Genomic DNA, 19,809 nt, shown 5'->3' with positions numbered 1-19,809 from the left:
AAGAGGGTTTTCATAGATGGGTCATCTCAGTGTATAAGTGGGAAGCGTCATAACGGGTATGCGGTAGTCGATGGTGTACAGAATAATGTAATGGAAAGGGGAAGGCTTCCTAACAACTGGTCGGCACAGACATGTGAATTGTATGCATTGAAACAGGCCTTGGAACTATTGGAAGGGGAGAATGGAATAATATATACTGATTCCAAGTATGCCCTTGGGGTAGTTGACATTTTTGGAAAAATATGGAAGGAATGGGGGTTAATTTCTTCCAGGGGAAAAGAATTAGTACATGAACAATTAGTATTGGAAGTACTAGAAGCTCTGAGCAAGCCAGAAGAGATTGCAGTGGCGCATGTGCCTGGGCACTAGAGGGGGAATACTCTGGAAGCCAAAGGTAACAGACTGGCTGATGAACAGGCAAAAGAAGTGGCTCTAGATAAGAGCGCTGAAATGCGAATCTTAGTACCCGGTAAGAAAGTGACAGTTAAGTTATACTGGAAACTAAGCTGCCATGGACAAATGTTTGCCTCTAGCGTTGTTAAGGATTAGGATGGCGCCGAGAAAAGATCTAGGAGTGTCACCATACGAGATGTTGTTCAGTCTCCCATATTTGGGAAGAGAAGAAGGTGTACCAGTCCCCGAGATTAATGATCTGTATCTTAGAAATTATTTGTGGGGGATAACTCAATCTCTTACAGACTTGAGAAGGCATGGATTGCTACCTCAAACAGCCCTCTTGGACTTTAGTCTGCATCTGCTCTGTTTCTAGAAAGCTGCATCAACAATGATGTGCCAACAAAGGCATGAACACTCTTTAAGTACATGACCAGTGTAAGGCCCATTTGAAGTGGGTGGTGGTGGGTGGCGATTTCATTGATCTTCTTGGTTAAAAGCACTGATTTACTCTTTTTAAAAATGAATGTGATGTTTCCCTTTTCTCCAGTCACTGGAGACTTTGCCTGACTGCCATGACTTTTCAAATATGATTGAGAGTGGCTTGGCAACTACATCTGCCAGTTCCTTTAGGACTATGGCATGGATCTCATTGGGTCCCATGGACTTGTGTATGTTAAGGTTCCTCAAATGGTCTCGAACCTGATCTTCTCCTACAACAGTGGGACTTCATTCCCCCACTCCCTGCCTTGAGCCTCAGGGACTCAAGAGATGTCGGAAGAATTTCCAAGGAGAGAAAGGAAAAATTAAACAAACAAAAACCCCACACTACAGCTACCTGCAACCACTATACTGCACTACATTTGACTGATGGAGAGGCTGCCCTGCCTTTATGAACACATCCACAAAAGACATTTTTCAGGTAGATTGACCAGGAGATTAAAGATTGATTCTTCTCAACAGGAATTGGTTGTAATAAACATCCAGTAGAAAAAGCAACCCTTGTTATTTCTATTATCAAAGCACAATCTAGAAGTGACAGAATAGAGAAACTGCATATGTGGGCATACCTTTGCTTAGAATTCTCATCCTTGTAAGAAATTTTGTAAAAGCCATAATAGGTATCTGATAAATTAGATGAATATTCTATGCTGACAGTATAATTCTGTCCTACAAGGAGAGCCTCAGGAGCCATGACTGCAATCTGGTCATGCAATGGATATTCCAGGAATTCAGCTGGCTTTGTTTCACGAACTTCTGCTGAAGTAATGGTTGCCTTGGTGATATTAAGTCCTGAGCTGTGAAGTACAATCTTCTGAGTTACCTGGATGATGTTAACCACTATCTTTACAGAGCCTGCAAATTTCAGAGTAGTTAGGTTTGGCTGCAAGACAAGATCATAATGCAGTGGTACAACATCAGGAGGAAGTCTAATTTTTGCCCAAGGAAATACTTTTCCATTGCTTGCCAAAGGGTATATTAGTTCCATTGTATGATTTTTTTTATGGCAGCCCTCTTTGGTAAAGGTACATTTGGGAAGAAGATAAATTATTAAAGAAACTGCAATCACAAGAACAACTGTGCAAACCACCATGGTCCTCGTAGAGGGCACCGAACACGATCCATTTGGATTTTGTCTATAGACAGACATGCTATTCCGGAGACCTGAGCTTCTGTTCATGAAGGACATCCCCAGCAATTTTGCTGATGACTCATAATCCTGTTCATCATCGTCCATTTCATGCTCTCCAAGGCCACGGACCAGAAGCCGGGAGCTCCTTGGTTCATATTCCACTTCATCAGGCTCTAGGGGATGTAAACATGGCTCTTTTGCCAAGTCAACCACATCAGGCTCTTCTTCAAACATACTGTTTTCAATCATATTCCTAGGTAACTGAATTCGATCTGAAAAAGAAAAGACCATCTGTTATATGATAAACAAAAGGCATGATTATAATACCTCAAATATAGTTTACTGAATTATAGAATGAGAAACACTTTTACAGCACATACGATCAAGACCTCTTCAAATTTCTCTCTCAGGTTTGTTTCCAAAAAATGTTTCTGTGCTTTTCTCTGTACTGTAATTGTTTGTTCAGTATCTTCAAAAGGATGCTTCCGTTGCACATACTCAATGACAGTATCTTGCACCATAACTGGGGATCAGCTGTATCACTGCATAGTACTCCCATTTCATTGATGTCAGTGTCTTGGCTACGTTTCCTCTGCCGTAGTAAACTATATCTGTATTCAACTAAATTTGTTAAGATAGAATAGTCTTTACGTTGCAGAGTAAAGCACAGGCAGCCAATACAGTTCTAGAGGTGTGTCTGAATATGCTAGTTACGGAGTTCTTTAATAGGGGAGAAAATTGCCAATGTGCTGGCAGCTACACAAATAATATATCCATTTGACATTTTTAAACTTCATTTTTCACACACACCACAAAAAAAAAAAATATTTCTCACACAGAAATGTCAGCATAAAAATTACCGTTCCAATTGATACCTTAATTTAAGATCTAGCTGATAGAACCCTTGAAACAATCCATGCAGGTAAGAAGTTAAATCAGTGCCAATCAGACTGGTTTCCTCCATAAAATTTGTCCTTAATAGATAACAGATCGCTGAACATAAAAGAAGAACTGAAATTCATACCAAATTTGTAAAGCATCAGATACTCTTCTATTCTACATGCAGTTATATTTTAATCAAACTTCTGATCATGTCTATAACTGTTTATATAAAAGCTTATCTTTCAGTTAACCTGGTCAGTGGAAAGTGGTAAAAATTAAAAACACTGTTGGAAAGAAGTATATACAGGGAATAGGTCATGGACACCCAGAAGTAGCTAACTTAGGACGAAGGAACTTTTTTTTTTTTTACTGTATTAAATTCAAAGCACTACAAACAACAGAAAGGATGTTAATTGGCTTTTTTTAGGACATCACAGTGTTGTCTAGAGAACAAAACAACTCAAATGAAAAAGCAATCTATAAGGAGATTTCTCTCCAAAAAAATCTCATTACTAACTCTTTAGGGCCTTGAAATTACAGTTTATTTGAATTAGTCCCCTGTCACAGCTTCTACGTAAGGGACTAGATAAAACTTTTTTCCAACTGCAAGGCTTCAGAAATGAAACTAATCTCTTTCAGAGATGAAAGTTTACTGCTAACTGAACAATAATCACACCAAACCTCTATCCTCCACATTCTGTGTTTTGAGAATGAGATAGATAAATTTTTCTTTGGATCTAAATATACTGAAAAGTAGGTTGATTTTTATTGACTTCTGACAAGAATGTACATTTTGCCAATCTATATACAGCCTAGAATATCAGTGTTCCTATTATACATTACTGATTTTATCTATATTGCTAAGCTCCCATCCAATAATTGAGGATAATATACAGAAATAAATTACATGAATAATTTCAGGAATACAACTATATATAGCTGCTTGATAGGACTTAAATGTTGAAACAGACTAATGGAAGATAATGGGGGTAAAGATTTATGATTTGATAGTAGCCTTTTTATTCCTTTTTTTTTTAAAATAAAAGACAGGCTTCTAGACAGCTGAAATTCTCAAAGGTTAAAATCAATCATCTTAAAGAAAAGATGGCAAGAATCTTTTCAAACCCAATATACCAAACTCCTCAACATTTATTCTAAAATGTATCAACACTTCCTGTTTCAAGGCCAGAAACTCAGAAAACTACAGTGTCAGCAGCCATAACACTGAAAAGGATGGAGCAAGAATTCTTATTCTAGCCCACATTCCACCATGCTTTTTCTCTTTGTGTGATATCTGTGTACTAAAGCTTTAATGATACTTGCGTGCCACTTATTTCAGTTAGACTGACAGACTGTTCAGATACTGTCAAAACAAATATCAGCTTCATAAATCAGCACTTTGCATTTCCAACAAAAAACTACTATGCTACCTTAAAAAAGATCAACCTTGAACATTTCTCTGCAAAAGCAATAAGAAAAAAGAAAAGAAAATCCTACCCCACAAAAATCAGTAAGAGGAAGGGGCACTGGTGAATCTGAATAAGCAATATGGAGATGGATGTAAGGAGGGTGTTTGCTGGAATTTGGATCTACCGTGAAGCCTTTGTCCCATCGTAAACACATTGCTCTGACTAGGAATAGGATCATAGGGTCACAGGATACCTGATGTTGGAAGTGACTTCAGGAGGTCATCTACCCCAACCTCTAGACAAAAACAGCTTCTAGAAGTTTCTGTCCTTATGTCATTTCCCAGTACAGTGCTCATGTTCCAACCTTTAGGCTGCAGTTCAGTGCTCCAGCATTATGGTCTCTAAATTGGAGCATGTGCACTCATGTATCACAGTGGAGGCCTCACAGAGTAAAGAAAGAGGATAGAAACCTAAGTTACAATTTAAAACACAGAGACAAACTAGTGGAGAAAAAAAAGTGGAAAGACAAAGTATTGTGCAACGGAAGCTCTTTTACAATTCCTCTACCCAAGAATAGTGTGTCAAGAATTCACTAAACTGAGATTCTTGTTGTTACTCCCTCAGCTGCTTGCTTTTCAAATCTCCTGGCTAGCTTCAATCAAATTTGAAAACAGACTCAAGGCCAAATTTCTTCAAGTCCCAACACAATCCCACCCCAAAGCTGCTGGTAGAAGACTCCCAAATCAACATCTGCTACGTAGAAAAGGCAGGTATTAAGACTCACATCTTAACCTCTCCAAAAGGCAGCAGCCAAACAGTACGCAGCTCCAACCCCAGCCATGGCATGTGCTGCTGCATGGCCAGCAAAAGAGGTAGAAGACAGGGGAGGCGCTGCAGAGGGAAGGAGGAGAAAGATCAAGAGCGTAAGTCTGGCAAAAAGTCAGCTTCATCAGCTCTGCTGCTCATAGAACAGTTTGTTTTTTTAAAAGCTTATTCTCTAATAAGTTCCTTCTACAGCCAACTTTATATTTTCAGAGTTGCATGCAGGAACAAATAACTTTTCAGTCACGAAGAATTATACAAAAGATCTCAAACTGAAAGTAAGATAGAAAAGCTAAAACAGAAGTTAGCTTTAAGGCAATTCACAGTTTTAAAACCTAAGAGACATTAACTTCTAGGAAAACAACAGTTAAAACCAATTGCTACAGAAGTATTTGCAAAAATTGGAAGCATCAAAGTGTTCATTGTTCTGTAGTGCTGAAAATCTGTAAGATTAGAACTTTACTGAAGATCAAGGGCATCACCAGACTACTGTTCTCCACTGGAAAGCATACAAAGTATCAAAAGGTTACTGGAATTATTTATGCTGACATAAGCATTCACAGAAACGCAGAAGTCAGGCTACGTTCTGAAGAGGAACCATGGCAAACATGTTTAAAGTTTTAACACGAGTGGCTACTATATGAGCTAAAAAGCCCATAGGAAAAACAAAAAAAAGGTATTCTTAAAAATAAACAAGCCATAAGGAATAAGTAGCAGCCTAAGGAAGATAGTTGCAGACATCACATTTCACTATCATCTTTCACATCAAGTATGGCAAAGAGGCAAACATTCCCATTGTAAAACTTACTAAAAGCACATTAATTCAGATATTCAAGCACATTGATTCCGATTCCAAATCTGACACAGGAAAAAATAGTATAACTGCAAGACTAGGGAACTTTAAAGTGTAAAGAAGCTGCATGGTTCCAGTGAATTACCACTGCCATGCCAGAGGCTCCAGGTGCACTAGAGGCATTTGTGGTCACACTAGTTCACAATTAAGGAAGTACTGATCTGAGCTGCTAAAATGAACTACAAAAAATATCTGTCATCAGGCATGGCAATTTAAATCTAAATCTAAATATAAACATAGTGTGATGTGAGAGATGGAATTGTTTTGCTTCAGCCATTTTGTATGTCGACGACACAAGCAGGGCTATGAGCAGCCATTTTGTGTGTCGACGGTAAAGGCAGAGCTGTGTAACTTTGAAAAACAACTCCTTAAAAGGAGAAAAGTGTGAATCGAGTTTGTGATAGGCTAACAGGTCGTGAAAGAATGTGCGCCCTCAAGTACCTAACCAATGGGAAAAGGGGACAGGACATAAATACCTGAAGTTTTGTAGCTAAGTGTGATCTTTTTGAGAGGCATCCGACTCAGCTGACTCATTTATTTTGATCCGGAATAAACTTTTATCTTTGCTTCAAAGACTTTGTCCACTCTACATTTTTATCCGTGAGCGAGCGTTTCTCACAGTGAGAATGAACAAGGAGGTAAAAAAAAAGTCATGGGGATGAGTCTTGATGCTCCCTAATTAGTACTAATGAAATTATGCTAAAAGCTTAAAGCTTAAGCCTTTAGTTACAACAGCTAAAAGCCACACAGCCAAGAAAAAGTGACTTTACACGATTCTTCCACAAATTCGCAATCCGATTTTCAACACGTTCCTCAATATGTAATCTATTATCACATCTAGCAGAGAAAATGTTAATACTCACAGTTCCGAAACAATCCTGAGCAGAGATGTGAGATTAAAAACTAAATGTGATAGACTAATCCAGAAAGCCAATCACTCTAATACTACAAAGCTGAAGGAAGGCAGACATTTTCTCAAAATCGATGGTTTTGAACAGGTTTCTTTAGAGCTGCCTCCTACAACACAGATGCCCAAAACACTACTGCAACATATCTCCTCATTACAATATCCAGGTGACCATAACGAGCCTGGTCTCTTGTTTTCTGTAGAGGACAGAATGCTTAGACATGAATTTCAAATGCAGCTTACAACAGGACAAGCCAACACTACAATAAGCTTGCTGTAGGTACTGCGTCCTTTGCTAACATGAACAGCACAGTCTTACATTGGTGGTAAATGTCGCACGACTTAATTACTCATAAAGGTAAACAAGCTAAACAGAAGGGGGTCCCTTATCTTTCTCCTACAAGACATACATCTTTCACTCCTACACCCTTTCACAAATTGGCCTTTTAACTTACAAACCAACTCTACTACAATACTCAAGTTCACTGTAAAACATGATCATGCAGGGACAATTAGGGGCTGCAGTAAAACTGTCTAGCATTTGCTCCAAGTATTTATTTTGTCTGAAGAGCTCCATTCCCATTGAGGAGATTGTAAGCTTTCCCCTGAAATGTAAAAGCCTCAGGCAACACCATGTAGTGAATCTCAGTATGTGCAACAATGAAGTATCTTACGATGTTTTGGTTTTGGAATCCATTACAAATATTCTGTAGAACAGAAGTCATCGTTATTCCTTTATTTTTCAAAGTCAGCATCTTCTTATAATGTCATTGATACCTCTTTATAATGCTAGAAGTATGTACTTTTCCCTTGCAAAATAAAACGTGTAACCTCAGGATTCATGTCTGGATATTCTATCTCAGAACTGAAATCTCAACACTCAAAATTCTTATATGAATCTAAGTGACCCATTCCTCAAGTTCATTCCTTTTTAAAATGTATGCAGAAAATGCTTGAAGGCAATTGTTCTTTTTTCAACTTTCCATATTTTAATTAAGAGGTTAAAATTTAAAAACTGCCCAACAAATCCTATTGGTAGAATCAGACAGACTATTACCGTTTTCTGAGACTGAAGTTCAGCACATTATCATCTTTAAATAATGAGCAGGTATCACACAGTATTTTTACTGAAAGAAATGTTAAAAAAATTACAGTAACACCTGGCATTTTGTAGCAACAAAATCCCTACTGCAGAGATAAGCATCAGAAACTCTCTGTTACCCTGGAATAACCTAGAAGCCAAGTATCTATTGGGTAGCGTGTTGTCATAGTCCAGCAATGTAGCAAAATCCAAAGCCAGACCAAATGGCCCTGTCTAAAGTATGCCTACTAAATGGAGTAAAAACTGATTCCCACAGAATGTAAACTACTTCAGTTGCATTTAAGTAATGGGATACAGGGTGCGGAGTTACTGGTGCCCAAAACCACACATCTGTCAATATGTTGATGTGTTCTGTGTCTGGTCTATCAGGAAAAAATACAGAAAAACTATGAATAAAGTACTTGTTTTCTATGTAACTCACTATGTCATAGAATAATTCTGTCCAATGGTTTCAGGACCATAATACTGTTTTATCTACCTAACTTTTATGTTCAAGTTTTATGTTCAAAGCATTGGCCTTTTCTTAGCAGAAGCAGCTGCTGACCAAACAGCTAATTCCATAGACAAACCACATGGATTTTGTTCCTACTAAAGACCGGTTGCATTTGCTAAGACCATCCAACGGGGTGAAAAGCAAAAAAACAACTTTGAGGTCGTTTTTTTTTTATTTTAGAGACCTATTTTATGTTCATGTGCCTGTCTAAATGCCACCTTTTCTAGAAGTAGTGTTGAAAAACTTGCAAGATTTCAGCACAGACAGTAAGGTCAGAATACATGATTCCTAATACCTGAATGAACCTGCTACCATGATGGTAAAGTGATGTTTGAGAAAAAGATGCCAGCAGGAAGAAATACCATGCCACACAGTCTAATGTCAAAAGAGCAAAGGCTCCACTATTCCTTAAGCATTGGAAAATTAGTTGTACACTCTTTAAGTTTTAGCAAACAGCATAAAGCTATTTGTTTACAGAACTCCCAGAAAACATTTGAAGCACTTGCAAGCACTTGCAAATACACTGTGTATGGCAGGTAAGCAAATTTCAAGTGGACAGATGTATTGCCATAAAAACAGTAAGACTGGGTTATAATACATTGAACTATACGTCTCTCCTTTATTTGGTCTTTGGGACTAGTAACAAAGGAATGTGATCGTGATGGCTAAAGCAGGTCACTGATACGTAGCCATGGATACAAAGACTGTACAAATGTTACTGCTCTTTAAGTTATATAACTAACATTATGCCACATGGAAGAACCAACGAAGAAACTTAGCAGAAATAATGACACGTGACAGCACTGTCTTCTGTCAAAAGCAGTATATTCAGTATAACCATGTTCCCAACAAAAGAAAAAAAAAAAAGGTTGAAAAATAAGTATCAGAAGAATGTTTGCATTAAAAACAAAAATTCATATTTTGCTTAGTGAAATAACAGTTTCTTGTTGTATCTGAAAAAAAAATTTGAAGCACTCCACAATTTAAAAAGAACCTATTGCAGCCAAGACTGAAATGTTTTCTGCCACATTTGCAGTGTCTTTAAGAGGTAGTTATGATCTGTGCGGTTGCCTACGCAGACATGGTACTACAAATTTTATGAGTAACAGATGTAATTGCTATAGAATATGTTCTTTTAAGAAAAGCATGAACATGTTACTTATAGTACAGTATTCATCTGTATTTATGAGAGAACAAAAATATACCTACTTCAGGTTTACATAGTGTAATTTCTCTCACATACCTCATGACATCGGTCCTTCCAAGCTAGAGCCAAAAACATGAAATGTGAGAGTAAATAAAATCCAGAAGAACTTGTGTTGTATAGTTTGAATGCAAGGAGGAAAAAAAGCTATAGGAAAACAGCATAAGTAATAGTCAGCAAGCTTTCAGAAATGTTATGGGTTTGTTAAGATTAAAACAACATATAACCAAATACTAGTTTATGTTTTAAATTTAAAATAGATCTACATTTTAAATGTAGCCTGTCATTAGGGAAAACAATATTCTTAATGCATGGCAGGAGAGAAAGCCTTGACCTCACTGTGGAAACAAAACCATAATTTTTTCACATTAAATAGTTATCTAAAACATATACAAGGACATTTGAGACACTGAGGATTTGAATAGAGTTACACTTTGAACCATTTGAAAAGGGTTACACTTTTTCTCCTGAACTGTCTTTCCCCAAATCTGCACCTTCAGCCTCAAATAAAAGGAGGGTAGGGAGAGAGAAATGTTCTCTTAATACTCCAAATCTCTCTGAATTGTCCTGACTAAAATTTCAGAAGCATTACTATGGAAAAGCAACATAGTATACAGTTTTCAACTACCCTTTTCTAAGACTTTTTGTTAACTCAATTTGGCATCTTCCGCATTTACCTAATCAAAGTCATAAGTCTATTAAATTATGCTGAGTTACTTAGTAAAAATATAATTTTACCAGAATTGTAAAAATTTTTCTGATTATATGATTACTAAATATAGACAGATTTTTCCACAAATAAAAGATAATCCAATATTATGTTAATATAACTATATACATATAATACTAAATTAAATTAATTACAATTTGCTCTGATGATAGAATGAGTCATAATATTCAGAAAGTTTTAAACCAAAATCTCGGTTTAAGTACAGAATTATATTTCTATTTTCCCTCTACTGGTTAATGACAATCAATCACCCCCGACAACCTAGGTATACTTGTTACCTGGATTGTGGCCCAAAGGAGGGTGACAACAGGACTTCAAGATCTAGCAAGTTCTGGGCCTGTGCAACTGTTGGAAAGTACCAGCGTATTTCACCGTCTGAGTGGAGCCAAAACAGAAAAGTACCTGAAAAAAGTCAATTATCTCAGACCCTATAAGCAACAACTCTAAGCAAGACCTTTGAGCTCTCCTGGATTGCAGTGGGCTGTGACCAGCATCTCCCCTGAGTTGGGACACCTCTCAGGCATAAACTTCCTGAGCTTTAAAGGCTGCCGACAAAGCTGACAAAGGGCCAGGGTGAAGTCAAAATTCTCGAGGCTCAGTTATTGCCCATTGAGGTATGCTGATGCACTGTGATTATTTACTCTAAACCTGAAAATAAGGGAATTTTAACTATAGGCTAGCCTCTTCCATGTACCTCTCTACCTACCTATGTGTTTGAATATACACATTTGCCTTCATGAGTATCGGTGTCTATATATTTCATTGGATCCAAATATTTCTCTCTCTGTGTGTGTGTGTGGAATCGAAAGGGGCACATACTGGCTTACTGGAGTCACCTGCTGTGAAGGGACTCTAGTCCTAGCAGTTAAAGAGTCAGGTGGTGTGTGTACAACTCCTTGAATGGTGTGTGGTTTTATGTTTACACATATGTACATATATATACACCTATAGATTCAGGATGCCTTGTAGTAAGTTAGTGTGAATCTTGTCATTCTTGAACCTGTAATTAAGTCACTGTTTTAATATATAACATACTTTACCGAATCACCTTGATAATCCTTAAATTGGTTAATGATTAAGTGCTGCTAAAATCCAACTTTTGATCCACCTCAAACCATAAATCTTGAATTGCTGCTAAATTGTAACTATGTCAAATATTTCATCCACGACACCCATGAGGTCCCAGTGGACTTGGAGTTAGCAAATGTGATGACCATCTACAAGAAGAGCCAGAAGGAGGATCTGTGGAACTACAGGCTTGTCAGTCTGACCTCAGTGCCTGGGAAAGCTATGGAGCAGACCATCCTGAGTGCCATGACATGGGTGTTAGTTGACAGCTGGCTGAATATGAGCCAGCAGTGTGCCCAAGTAGCCAAGAAGGCCAAGGGCATCCAGGTTTGTACCAGAAATAGTGTGGCCAGCAGGACTAGGGAAGTGATTGTTCCCCTGTACTTGGCACTGTTGAGACTGCGCCTCAAATACTACATATGATGCACTTTTAAAAGGGTTAAATGTACTTTTAAAAGGTAGAACGTATTTTAGAAAGTAGAATTTCTCACTAAGCAAGAGCATAGAGCTGTAAAAAGGTTACAAGGCCTTTTGAAACAGGACACTTCGTATAAACAAGACATGCCCTGCTAATTTCCTTGAAGAAGAACAGAAGGCTGATAACAAGGGAACATCCCACCAAAGGAGGCGCTGAAACTGGCTGAAAACTGGACAGCTGCTGGAAGAAGAATAAAGTCGACAAAGATCTGCACTAACTGGGGGAAACGTAAAGGCAGCAGTGGGAGATCATGACCATCGACTCAGAGACTGAACAGAACTACCCCTGCACTGTACTGGAGCACGTGCACATCAATTAAAGTATATTGTAGCTTTAAATGAAAGCGAGAGACTGTACTAACAGACAGGAATTGGGAAGATAAGGTACTAACCAATAATTATAATTAAGGGTGTGTATTTCTGTGTTTTGAACTGTATAAATATTCCAAGGAATTTGTAGGATGGTATGCTAGTTTTGTGGATTACCACTTGCACCCATCTCTGTGCAGAAATGATTTAAATAAATAACTCTACTCTGTGGGTATATTAGCGTCTTGCACACCAGGTAAATGACCCCACTTTGGGACAACACATCCAGTTTTGGACCCATCACTACAAGAAAGACACTGAGGTGCTGGAGCATGTCCAAAGAAGAGCAACGAAGCTGGTGAAGGTTCTAGAGCACAAGTCTTACAAGGAGTGGCTGATGGAACTGAGGCTGAGGGGAGACCTAATTGCTCTCTACAGTTACCTGAAAGGATGTGGTAACGAGGTGGGTGTCAGTCTTTTTTCCCAAGCAACAAGTGAGAGGATGAGAGGAAACAACCTCAAGTTGCACCAGGGGTAGTTTAGATTGGATTTTAGCAAAAATTTCTTCACTGAAAGGGTTGTTAAGCATTGGAACAGGCTGCCCAGGGAAGTGGTTGAGTGACCATCCCTGGAGGTATTTAAATGATGTGTAGACATGGCACTTCGGCACATGGTTTAGTGGTGGACTTTGTAGTTTCAGGTGAATGTTGGACTTAATGATCTCAAGGGTCTTTTCCAATCTAAATGATTCTATGATTCTATGAATTAATTGCTTACCATGGGGATTTTTAACATTAGGTCTTATAAATCTGACCTAATCAAGTAAATTGCTGACATTACAATTGTGTGAAAATTACAGAGACTTTCTCAAATTATTTGCTGATGGTATACTGTATTCCCAGCTATTAAAACTGGTAGAACAGCACATAGTGAACATCCTTGTACCTATTCCCTCTCCTAACTCACCACTTTCACCTCTAACAGAAAGATACATCATCCTCTGACATCCCGCCATCCTTTCCTGGATCCCTATGTCCAAGATAATGCAGAGACACTTCTGTTCTCCATCCTCCTCTTTGTTCCTCTGCTCCTTTCAGAGTAGCAGCTCTTGGGCTTCCTACTTCTACAACCCAGCAGAAGATGAAATGATTAAAAACAGGAGCAGGCTTTACCTACTTCTCCTCTGAGTGCTACGTCCACAGGTTCATTAAAAGGACTGTACACCTATTTCCAGAAGCAGTTAACACAGAAATTAATTTGTGATTCCTTTCTTTGGAGCCTGGGATGGTCACAAACTCTTAACTAACTCTCGCTTTACTTCAGTTTCCAAACAAAGAAATAGCATTAACTTAATTTCTAATTCCTCCTCTCTAACTGCCAGCTCTCCCCTTCTGTCGTAGTATATCTTGTCTTGTCATAGCTTGGAAATAAATGCCTCAGAAGTTTGGAGGAAGCAATAAAAAACTTTAAAGTTGAAAAAAAAGTACTTAAGAAATATTAATTTTTAAAATGGCTTTGCTCTTCTTCTAAAATACCACCCAACAGAGGTTATATAGGATTTCTTAAAATTTGCCCATGCACAACTGATTTACAGCATAGTCAGTAAATAATCCCCGTTGCTATTTTCATGTGCAGTACATAGACACAGCTCTCTGGGACACAGAAAGAGTAGAAGGGCATTGGCACAGACTCTTGATGCTCACATGCAAAACCCCTGAATTTATTGGGAAATCTATGCAAACTCCTAACGAAAACCTCATGCTTCAGTGGGATGGGCAAGCAGTAATGTTTCTGTTTTCCTCCCCAACAGAGGAAACTGAGTGGGAGGGGGGACCTCAAAAAAAAAGTTGTATTTATTCAGAGTCTGCATAAAAGGAAATTACTCATCTTAAGGGATTTCTGGCCCTGAAGCTTACAGAAGAAGTCTATGCAGTGATACGTTGCACGGATCCTATAGAAGACAAGCATAACTTCTTAAATTCAAGACATGCTCTTGCTGCAAATAGTATGTTGCCAGAGCAGTAATTAAGGTCACTCTTTATCATCACTTCAATATTGCTTTACACTATTTCTCCTTGTGGATAAGTATCAACAGGTACATCATACTCCACAAAATTACAGAATTCTGATACCAAGCTGAAGCACATACAGTTCCCTCCCTAGAGCAACACAGCCACATTTCGGGATGTTTTATGAGCAGATAGGTCAAGCAGGTGCTATGCTTGGGTAGATAAAAGGAAGTTTTGAGGCACAGTATCCTTGAATAGCGTAGATAAGGAGTATATGCTAGAATGAGCTAGTTTTGTGTAATTAAGTATCATCTAATTAGGCCAAAGGGCAAACTGAGCATGTGCAAATACAGACTTCAATCAGTGGACATGGTGACGAAGACTATCAACGACCACCAGAGAGCCCTGGAAGACCACCAATAGACATAAACGCGCATGTGTCAAGGACATTTACATATATTAATGAGTTATGGAAATAGTATGAATATGTTAATCATTTCTCAGAAACCTAATGAATATGTATATTCTGATTGCATATAATCTTCGTAGTTGAGCAAGTGGGTGCACACACTAGGTGCCCAGCACTGCAATAAAGAATGCCTGCTTTCTAAAACTCCAAACTGATTCTTAGAGAGTTATCTTTTTGATGACTTACAGTATCAACTCCACAAAGTAAAGATTTTTTAAAAGGCAGGCTTTTAATTTTAAAATCCTTTCAGCTTGCTCCAAACCAGGTACTTCTTGATTTATGATCACTACTTCTTGTCGTATCAATTTAGTTCTTCCTTCTATAATGCAAAATACTTCCTGCACTGTTATGCTTTGGGCTGTCTCCAACTTGTCCATAAAAAAATGTATTACTTGGTTGGGGGATGGGTACAGGGGAAAGCTCATCTTCATCTTTTCTAGCAACCTTGTTCACCAATCAAAGCCTGTATCAGCAAACATGCTAGTTACGCTAAGATTCTGACTAAAGTTTTCCTTCTTTTCTTCGATGCCTCCCTAATTGTTCCACGCATTTCAAATTCTTTCTGAGCAATAAAATAATTCAATTCTATACAGAAAAATTATTTGCTGTTACTAAAGAAGGAGAGTACGGAATGGCATTCATGTAATTTAAAATCAGCATCTATCCACAGTAAGAAAACATACATTTATAACCGTCACTCAGCTTAGAAACAAGGAGACACCTAGTATTTCAGGGAAATCAGAAGTCCTGCCTGAAAGCATTTTGCCTTCATTTCACCATAATTTCACCTACCATCTTGTAGCTGGGACACAGGGATGGCAAAGTCTCCATAACAAAAACCAACTGAAGCACAGAATACCTGAGAAAAACCTTGGAATCCACCACTCCAAAAGTTACACGTTATCTTAGAAAATCCAATCTGCCAACAAATTGCAGTTCCCAGCATTATTAGTTGTACATGCAAAAAGATGCAGTCAGAGGTTCAAAATGCACTGACATACAACAAGGTGGCTGAAGTCTCCAGTTTCTATGGCATTTCCACAGGAACAACTAAAGGTTCAGTGGCTATAGCTGAAGAACCCCTCTCCAGACAAACAGGAGCCAAGAAACAGACACACATTTCCTTTACAAAGGGCTAGCAAAAGCCTGATATATTTCCCAGCTCTGTGGCTCTTCTATTATTGCTTCACTTGAATGCAGGGTCATGCCCACATCTTCCACCTGTGGAAGGAAAACCATGAACCAACAGAATCTTCTGCGAATTATGTTTTTACCCAGATAGAAATACGATCAAAATTACAGCTGTGCATAAGCTTGCATGGGCTTATTAAAAGTGCATGGAAAGTTAAGGCTGTAAATAGTTGCTTTGAATGGACACATCTATAGAAACGTTACATTCACTCTTCTGAATTTTAAAGCTTGTGTGTGGTTTTCAATCATTGTGCAGAGAAGCAGGGCACACAGGAATCATTCAGAACTCAATGACAGCGAGTGAGCTTGAATAATTTCAAAAAAGCTTAGGGGTTTTACTCATTCACAATAGTGGCTTACTCTTCCATACTCTCTTACAAGTATTTTAGTTGGCTCCACAGGAATGTGAGAGATGAACTCAGGGATTGTTTTGCTTCAGCCATTTTGTATGTCAATGACATGAGCAGGACTATGTAACTTAGAAAAAGAGAAAAATGTGAATCGAGTTTGTGATAGGCTAACCGGTCATGAAAGAACGTGCGCCCTAAAGTACCAAACCAATGGGAAAACGGGACAGATCTTGGGCAATCGGGGGAGGGCATAAATACCTGAAGTTCTGTAACTAGGTGTGCTCTTTTTGAGATGTACCCGACTCAACTGACTCGTTTATTTTGATCTTGAATAAATGTTTACCTTTGTTTTGAAGACTTTACATTTTTATCTGTAAGTGAATGTTTCTCACAGGAATTAATACCTACAATCAAGGGCTGTTGATGCAGCAGCTCATAAAACAACAAAAAATTACTAGTTCAGTTAAGACGCAAAGTTAACATTCAGATAACAAAGGAGATATGCAAGTACCTCCCAAAAACAGTAATACAAGACAGACACACAGGATTCCAGTATCAGAAGAGCAGACTCAGTTTGCAAATGTCCCCCTTGGTTTATGTATACCTAGTGAAGTCCCCTGAAAGCCAATTTTGTCTCTTGTGTTGTGAAAAATGACCATGAGTATGCAGTAGTTATGCCAAGCCATTTTGCAAGAGAGCCCTGAAAGTAAAAAAAAGAAAAAAAATAACCAAATGAAATAAATATACTTTAGTTTCTGTCTTCCAAAATTGCAATTGATGTTATTCTGCTTTCGCCATTTGGGATCTGAAGTGCTTTAACTTGAAAGGCAAGAATTGCACAGTTTTAGACCTTGCCAAAGCAGCGCACAGATCTTGGTTCACTTCTCTTGATTACCTAGGAGAGCTGTGCAGCTAAATTCACACCTGTCTGAGGACTATATATTTTCCTCACTATGTTTCCTAGTGGCCTAACAGTGACACTCTTGCAACGCTATTTGGGGAACTCAGATTTGCTTCATAATCCTTTTAGCACCAAAGAAAACAATTTTGAAAGTCATGAACACAATAGCTAGAAGTTGGGAATAGAAAAAAAAAAAAAAACCACACAAGGAAGTAACCAGGAGAGATGAGAAAGCTGAGAGGTGAGAAGCACATGCTTCCTCCCTCTCCCTGCACCTCCTTGCTGGCATTTCATAGCTTCAAACCTAATGCAAACCTTTCTATCATTATGCTCGTATACTCCCATTGCCATTTGAATAATTTTGCAAATGGGCAGGCTAGTACAGTCCTAAGGACAACATTTCAATTGCATTAAACCAAACTAAGCAAGACAGCTATTATAGAAAAGCTAGTGCTGCATTTTTTATATGGGCTTGTAACTGGTTTTTCATCATAACACAGTATGGTATAATACAAGACCATAAACAAGTGAAGGTACCATGGAAGCATATACAGCAGCAATATACATACAAAGTACTTCAGCATTAACTCTGAGCATCATACAACTAACAGAAATATTTTAATTCTTTTTTTTTTTTTTTAAAAAAAAAGACAGTATGCCAACAGACAGACTTAAAAGTGATAACCTTGATATTCCAATCACATCAAATCTGAATCTGAAGTCCATAGAGGGAGGTTTTAATCAATATCCAAAATGTACTTTACCTTCTTAAGAAGCTTTTACTTATGTTAGTATGCACCTACATAGAGTCCGTGAATTCAGAGCCCCATGTCAGTAATGAGTACATTGATCACTGCAAAGGTGTATAAAGTGTATATATCTCTATACCATAACAGTCCTTGTTTACACCAAAAAGGCAATTGCTGTTCACTGCAAAACTGTAACTGTCTCTTTTTACAGTCCACTGTTTCATATTGCTCTGTTTTGAAGTAAATTTCACCCTTCAGCAGTGTACTGGTTTTGGCTGGGATAGAGTTAATTTTCTTCATAGTAGCTCCTATAGTACTATGTTTTGGATTTGTAAACAAAACAGTGTTGATAACTAGTTATTTTAGCTATTACTGAACAGTGCTTACACAGTGTCAAGGACTTTGCTTCTCACACTGCCCTGGCAGCGATCAGGCTTGGGGTGCACTAGAGGTCAGGAGCAGACACAGCTAGGACAGCTGACCCCAACTGACCAAAGGGATACTGCATACTATATGACATCAGGCTCAGGAATAAAAGCTGGAAGAAGAAGGAGGAGGGAGGAATGTTCAAAGTTATGGCATTTGCTTTCCCAAGTAACCATGATGCCTGATGCAGCCCTGCTTTCCTGTTGATGGCTGAACACCTGCCTGCCGATGGGAGGTAGTGAATGAATTCCTTATTTTGCTTTGCTTGTGCATGTGTAGCTTTTACTTTCCCTATTGAACTTCCTTTATCTCAGCCCACAAGTTTTCTTACTTTTACCCTTCCAATTCTCTCGCCCATCCCACTGGGTGGGAGCGCGCAAGCAGCTGCGCGGGGCTTAGCTGCCTAAAGGGGTTAACCCACAACAAGAAAGTTTAAGCAGAATTTTTATTTACTGGTATAGCCAGTGTATAGGAGCAATACATGGCCACTTATATGAAAGTACAGATCTTTGAATTTAGAAATAAAAGCTTTCATGCTTGCAGCTATTTTAAATGTGTTAAATCTTATCTTTAGAAGCTTTACATGAGAAAAACATTTCTGGAAAAAAAAATGTTGGGCTGCTACAAGACAGATGTCACCACTTTTTCTTTTAAATTACTGAATTCAGAAGACAGAAGGGAATAATCCAATAGAAAAAAGCACAGCCAAAAAACTATAAGGAAATATGAAGTATTGCTATGAAAATCTGTGTACTACCTGTGTGCCTTGCCTGCATTTTAGAGACAGAACAGAAGCAATCGGTAGGCTAACAGCATGTCCTTAATTCCCATGGTGCTGTGAAATTACATATGCACATTTTTAATAGATCAAAAACAGACATACATGCATATATATATATATTCTTACACGCTGAATTCAATAATTTTAAAAAGAAACAGAAACATTACAGTCACTTGTGCTTCCTGTTGATAAAGAGCCTAAACCAGCACTTTCTAGTCCTCTTAATATTACTTAAGTACAAAATAACAGAGAACCACACACATTGACTCAGACAGAACAAACCCTAAAAAACCTTACATACAACAACAACCTCACTGAACTAAAGTGGGAGTTTTTCTGTTTCAGCTAAGATGTCACCATACTTCACTGATACAGATAATAGCTCCTCCATGTGGTGTGGTAATAAAAACCAAGAGAGGCTCTGTTGCTTTTTGCAGTGTCATTACTTACATGCAAACATATATGATGACTCTGTACAATTTTACTGTAAGCTCTTATCAAAAGGCAGGCACTACATGAAGTCTGTCCATGATTTCAACTACATCCTAGGAACAAATGCCACTTTGCAAGGGTTTAATTTCAGGACTCAATTAAGGCTACAAGGCTAAGTGTAATCAAACTGGTGGAGGTTTACAAGAATCTGTCTAATTA

The 19,809-nt window shown here is 38.2% G+C and overlaps 1 protein-coding gene across 1 annotated transcript in view; it reads right to left on the bottom strand.

The window, feature by feature from the left end:
- The window catches only part of LNPEP (leucyl/cystinyl aminopeptidase), a 53,692-nt gene extending 37,696 nt beyond the window's left edge, over positions 1-15,996 (bottom strand). Inside the window, exons 1-2 of the mRNA XM_009888515.1 lie at positions 15,951-15,996; positions 1,464-2,298 (exon numbers count right to left, since the gene is read on the bottom strand). Coding sequence (XP_009886817.1) covers positions 1,464-2,298; positions 15,951-15,966 — 851 coding nt within the window. The 5' untranslated portion in view covers positions 15,967-15,996. The remainder of the gene's footprint in view (positions 1-1,463; positions 2,299-15,950) is intronic.
- Between the last annotated feature and the right edge of the window lie 3,813 nt (positions 15,997-19,809).

This window comes from Charadrius vociferus, unplaced genomic scaffold, assembly GCF_000708025.1.
Source record: "Charadrius vociferus isolate BGI_N301 unplaced genomic scaffold, ASM70802v2 scaffold177, whole genome shotgun sequence".
Classification (NCBI taxonomy): Eukaryota; Metazoa; Chordata; class Aves; order Charadriiformes; family Charadriidae; genus Charadrius; species Charadrius vociferus.
This window is presented reverse-complemented; position numbering and strand designations above follow the sequence as displayed.